Source organism: Chinchilla lanigera, unplaced genomic scaffold (assembly GCF_000276665.1).
Source record: "Chinchilla lanigera isolate Chin_1 unplaced genomic scaffold, ChiLan1.0 scaffold00036, whole genome shotgun sequence".
NCBI lineage: Eukaryota > Metazoa > Chordata > Mammalia > Rodentia > Chinchillidae > Chinchilla > Chinchilla lanigera.
Genome location: NW_004955437.1, coordinates 3,425,375 through 3,430,920, shown reverse-complemented (window position 1 = coordinate 3,430,920; position 5,546 = coordinate 3,425,375). Strand labels below are relative to the sequence as shown.

Genomic DNA, 5,546 nt, shown 5'->3' with positions numbered 1-5,546 from the left:
TATCTGCATAACCTTGGGTTATGCAGAACACACAAGACTCTCAGCATCTGGGATAGAAAGCAAGTCTGTAAGCGCGGATGCACTGGAGGGAGCTTGGATAGCTGGAGGCTGGGAAGCGGGAGAGCTACATTCGTTTTGTTTTGTTTTGTGTTTTGAGACAGAGTCTCACTATGTAGCCCAGGCGGGCCTTGAACTTGTACTGATCCTTCTGCCTCAGCTTCCCAAGTGCTGAGATTATAGGCGTGCGTCACCGTGGTCAGTCTAGAGTTACTTTCAACTGTGTATTCACTTTTACCTTTTGAAAGAACTTTCAATAAATAAGATGTAAATTAAAAGAAAGGAAAAATAGATGGAGGACCAGATCTGGCCGAAGGACTGTACGTTTTGGCAAGCCCTGTGCTAAGCCAGAATGGCCCCTTTGGTCACCACGGAAACCAGCTAAGCTCCTACCCCAGGAGCCAGGAATCCATTACTCTAGAATGTGGTCTCATGGGGCGGGCCTGCATCCCCTACCTCTGACTCGCTTGGACCTTACTTGGAATCTAAAGCCCTTGCTCCTATCGAATAATCTCCAAAAGATCTGAGAATGTTTCTTCCCGTAAGATACAACCTAGTCAGTGGCTGCGGGCTCCTTTGAGGAAGCTTTGGAGATGTGTATTGCATGCTTAGGAAGTTTTGCAAGATCCTTCCTCTAAGGAACCCTGGCCGTGTCTCCATCCAAGGGCACTGGGCCTCTGAACTGCCTGGAGAGATCGGGACCACTCCTGGGAGAACAAAGCCAGAACTAAGCCAACAGGCCTGGAGTTCTCCTGTGCTGTGGGTCTCGTGGTATTTTAGTAGCCAGCTTGGAGGGACACTCAAATCTACGCAGATCAGAACATTCCAGCTGGGATTCTCCAGCGCCTGCTATGTCTCTCCTGCGTACATATGGACACTCGGTCTTTGCAGCTGCAGGCCTCCATCTTTCCCAGGAAATGTGGAGGCCCGTGTTCATGACAGCCCTTCCTGTGATTCCCGGCCACCATGCAGCTCTGTGAGGACACTGGTTCTCCTCTTGCATATTCCTTGGGGTTTATTTGTTTTTGTTTTTTCGAGACAGGGTCTCGCTATGCAGCTCAGGCTGCCTAGAATGTGCAGCAATCCTCCTGCCTCAGCCTCCTGAGTGCTGGAATTACAGACATGTACCCCCACGCCTCACATATTTCTAATGCTAGAGTGCTGGGTGCCTGCTGGGACATTCCACGGGATGGAATGGGGAGGTGTGCAGGTGATAAGCCCATCTCTCTCACCGTTCTCTCTTGCTGTACTCCCAGCTTCCGGCTTCTGCCTGACAGCAGGAAGTGCAGTGTCTCAGCTTCACCACAGGAGGCCATGATCAGATCCCGGTTACAGCCAGGCATCCTGCAGACCATTCAGCGGCCACTATGTGTGGTTGGTTGCCAAATAACATGGTCACAGACCCGCTGTGTGCTGCACACCCCGGGCAGGGGATCCACTGCATCTCCGTGGGGTGAGGCTGCCTCTCCCCTTCCGGCCCAGGCTGGCTGTGACAGGACAGTTGTGACCTGCAGCACCTAGCAGCAGTGACCTTGAGTGTCCACAGCTTTACAGTTTCCTCTTCTCTCTCCACGCCCCAAGACTTCGGATAAAGAAGCCAGGCTGATCCCCTGTGGATAGGGAGGGGCCGCATCATTCACCAGATCATGGGGGGATGCCTTCGCTGGAGCGACAGCGAAAGACCAGCAAAGCACAGCTGGACAGCCAAGCCCCATCGCTGACCCGCAGGGGAGTGAGCAAATAAACAGGTGTTTGTTCACGCCACCGAGGCACACGCCCACCAGAGGCCCTGGCAAGGGACCCCGTGACCAGCCAGGGTGGTGGCCCGCAGCACTCTGTAAGGCTGAGGCAGGAGGGTGGCAAGTTGCCGCCCAGCCTGGGTGACTTAGCAACTTAGCAAGACCCTGTCTCAAAGTCAAAAGACAAGATGGGGGGACAAAAGACAAGGTGAAGGGGGGTCCAAAGCAATGGTGACCAAAAATGTGGGGACACGTATGGGACAGGAGCCCTGCTTGCAGGGGCCCTCAGCAGTGTCAGCACGGGGCGGAGAGGCAGGAGGGGGGCAGGGCAGGCGGGGATTAGCACGGAGGGGCGGGAGGGGGTGAGGCGGGAAAGAGATTAGTCCCAACCACACCACCACCACCCCACCCCACCCCCGCGGCAGGGGCGGAGCCAGGCGCGGAGCTGTTGCTGCCCAGCAGACCCCACGTTTGGGGCCACCCCCACACGGGCCCCAGGTGGGGAGGATGGGCGCATCCAGAATTCCCATGCTTGGGGCTGGGGATTTAGCTCAGCAGCACAGCGCCTGCCTGGCAAGCGCAAGGTCGTGAGTTCAATTCCCGGTAGCGGGGGAAAAAACAAAAAGCAAACAAACAAACAGAATTCCCATGCTGTCCACAGCTCCCCAAGAATGGCCAGGAAAATGGCAAAGAAGTCAGGACAGCAGAAGAGAGGGCAGAGCTCCCGACAGCCCAGCTGTGACAGACGGGAGGGCCCGAGGCCGGAAGGGTGGCTCTGCTTAAGAAGGCGCGTGGACCCAATAGGCTGTCCCCCTGGGGAAATGAGGTGCACCCCAGTTCTCACCACTGCCAAAGAAGTATAAATTAAACAGTATAAACAATATATGAAACATACTTTGAAAGACTTTTTTTTTGTAGCACTGAGGATGAAACCCAGGGCCTTACCTATGCTTGGCGAGTGCCCTTCCGCTATTTCTGATATTGAAGCAAGTTCTCACTACACTGCCCAGGCCAGGTGCCAGTTCGAGATCCTCCTGCCTCAGCCTCCAGAGTATCTGGGGTTACAGATGTGCACCACCACACCTGGCTCTGAAAGACCTTTTATTTTATTTTATTTCATTTTTAGTTTTTTTTTTTTTTTCGGTACCGAGAATAAAACTCACGACCTTGCACTTGCCAGGCAGGTGCTGTGCCACTGAGCTAAATCCCCAGCCCCTAAAAGACCTTTTAAACCAAGACCAGAAAACTGGAAGGTACACGAAAACAGAAAAGTCAACATATTTAGTTACATAGAATTTTAGCAATAATCATGCCTCAGATAAATCTCATTAGCTATGATACTGTCATGACGCAAAGCTGGTTCCATAAAATTTTAAATTGTACGTGAAAGAAGGCACTTTCATCCCAGTCAAAAGGAACTAATACAAGGGAAAAACATTTGCAATCCATGTGCCAGGTACCAGGTTAGTATCTATAGATACAAAGACTCCTACAAATTGGTAAGGAAAAGGCAAAAACCATCTGGGAAAAAAAAGGAAAGGCATAGAAATAGTTATCAGAAGAGCAAAGGTTAAAAAAAAAAAAAAAAAAAAAAGAGCAAAGGTAAGCCGGGTGAGCATATGAAAGGGTTTTTTGGGGCTGGGGATTTCGCTCAGTGGCACAGCACCTGCCTGGCAAGCACAAGGTGGTGAGTTCGGTTCCCGGTACCAGGGGGCGGGGAAAGAAAAGGTTTTTAGTGTTAGTAGTGGTCAGAAATATAAGTTAATGATGTACTATTAACAAAACACTCAGAGGTCAACACACACACACACACACACACACACACGAAATGATACTTATAGCTTCTGAGGGTGCAGGGGAAACTTCTCCATTTTCATTCACTGCTCTTGAATTTTGTGATGGCCCTTTTGGACAGTAATCTGGAAATATCTAGTGAAATTAAAATGTACCTGCTGTTTAACCCAGCAACTCACAATTGGAGATTGATCCCTTTAAAATAAAAGCAAAACAACATGAGAATCTGTCACATCTATCACAAAACCAAACCCACCAGAAAATCCAAGGAAACGAATTTCCTTAGTAGGACCACAGTGAGTAGAGGCTGGTACATTCACATCACAGCTGGAATACAACACAGCCAATAAAAAGGACGGAGTAGAGCAACGCTAACTGAAGGGTTAAGTTAAATGAGCAAAGAGAAAAGGTGTGCGTATAACATGGTCACATCTTTGTAGAAAAACAGTGACAAAAATCTTACATACATGCAAAAGTTGTTACATGCAGTTCCATCTATAAGTGAGACATGTGAAGGATCCACAGCAGTATTCTCATTTATTTGCTGAGGAAAGAAAGTCAAAATGAGGCAACTGAGATGAACAGATGCATCAAAGGAGCCAATGAGCACATGAAAAAATGCCCAGCGTCACGGGCTGGTAGAGAAATACAGATTAAAGCCACGCCGAGACTGCATCTTACTCCAGACAGAATGGCTGTCATCAAGAAATCAATAATAAATTCTGGTGAGGCCTCGGGGAAGACGGAACCCTTCGACATTGCTGGTGGGAATGTAAACTAGTACAACCACTATGGAAATCTGTGTGGAGATTCCTCAAAACAGTAATGCTAGAAATTCCATTCATCCCAGCTATTCCCCTTCTAGGTATCTTCTTGAAAGAGTCAAAGACATCGTATGACAGTGGTCCACGCATACCCGTGTGTGTAGAGCAGCACAGTCCGTAACAGCTAAATCTTGGAAGGAGCCAATATGTCCACCAACAGAGAAATGGATAAAGACGATGGTATTTACACACAATGGAGTACTACTTTGCCATAAAGAAGGATACACTTGAGTCATTTGTAGGAAAATAGATGCACCTTGAGACCGTAGTGTGAAGTGAAATAGATGTGATACACAGCTTAAATAGTGCATGGTTTCTCTGATATGAGAAAACCAAAATCTAATTCAATTAAAGAGTAAAGTAAAAAAAAAAAAAACAGGGAGACAGGTTTTTTTGCAGAAGGGAAAGGGAGAAGAGGGCGTCAGAAGGAAGAAGCCGACTCCCCGTGGGGAAGCCGACCACGGTGTGCTGCAGACATGAACCAATACAAAGAAAACGTTTAAAAAGTAAAGTTACTTTGTATACAAAAAAAGAGTCAAATGCATAAAGAAAATTAATTTTGCAAAAGGAGGACGAAAGCAAGCCCGGGATAACGGCGCATTTGCCGCTCTGCACCGCCCCTCCTTTGTTCCCCCAGCGCCCCACAGCCCAGACCAGGCGCGGTCCCCGGGAGGAGGGCGCAGGCGCGAACCTGGGGAGCCGGCGGCGCAGTCGACCCGGACTAGCGAGGCTGCGAGCCGGAAAGGGCGAGCGGGAGCAGGGGTCTGCGCGGCCGGCAGAGGGCGCCGTAGGGCAGGGCCGCGCCACCAGCGCTGGGGTTTATTCCGCCCGGAAGAGCACAAGGAGAGCCGGCCTGGCGGCGCACGCCCATCCTCACAGCACTCCGAGGGCTGAAGCAGGAGGATCGCCGTTAAGTCCCAGGCCAGCCTGAACTCTACAGTGAGACTCTGTCTCAGAAACCAAACAAGCAAGCAAAAAAAACACAGGGAAAGCGCAGCCTTTTCGATGAGCAGATTGTTTGGATGAGGGAAATGAAACCTGACCCTTGCACCATAAACAGGTTCAAAGATGGCTGCAGTCCTAAATATGGAAGAACAGAACAATAAAGCTTTTTTAATTTTTTTTTTTTTTT

At 49.6% G+C, this 5,546-nt stretch overlaps 1 protein-coding gene across 1 annotated transcript in view; it reads left to right on the top strand.

The window, feature by feature from the left end:
- Positions 1–1,711: 1,711 nt before the first annotated feature.
- LOC106149079 (transmembrane protein 108-like) overlaps positions 1,712–5,546 on the top strand; it is a 7,107-nt gene continuing 3,272 nt past the window's right edge. The window contains exons 1-2 of the mRNA XM_013516729.1: positions 1,712–1,789; positions 5,052–5,201. Of these exons, the coding sequence (XP_013372183.1) occupies positions 1,712–1,789; positions 5,052–5,201 (228 nt within the window). The remainder of the gene's footprint in view (positions 1,790–5,051; positions 5,202–5,546) is intronic.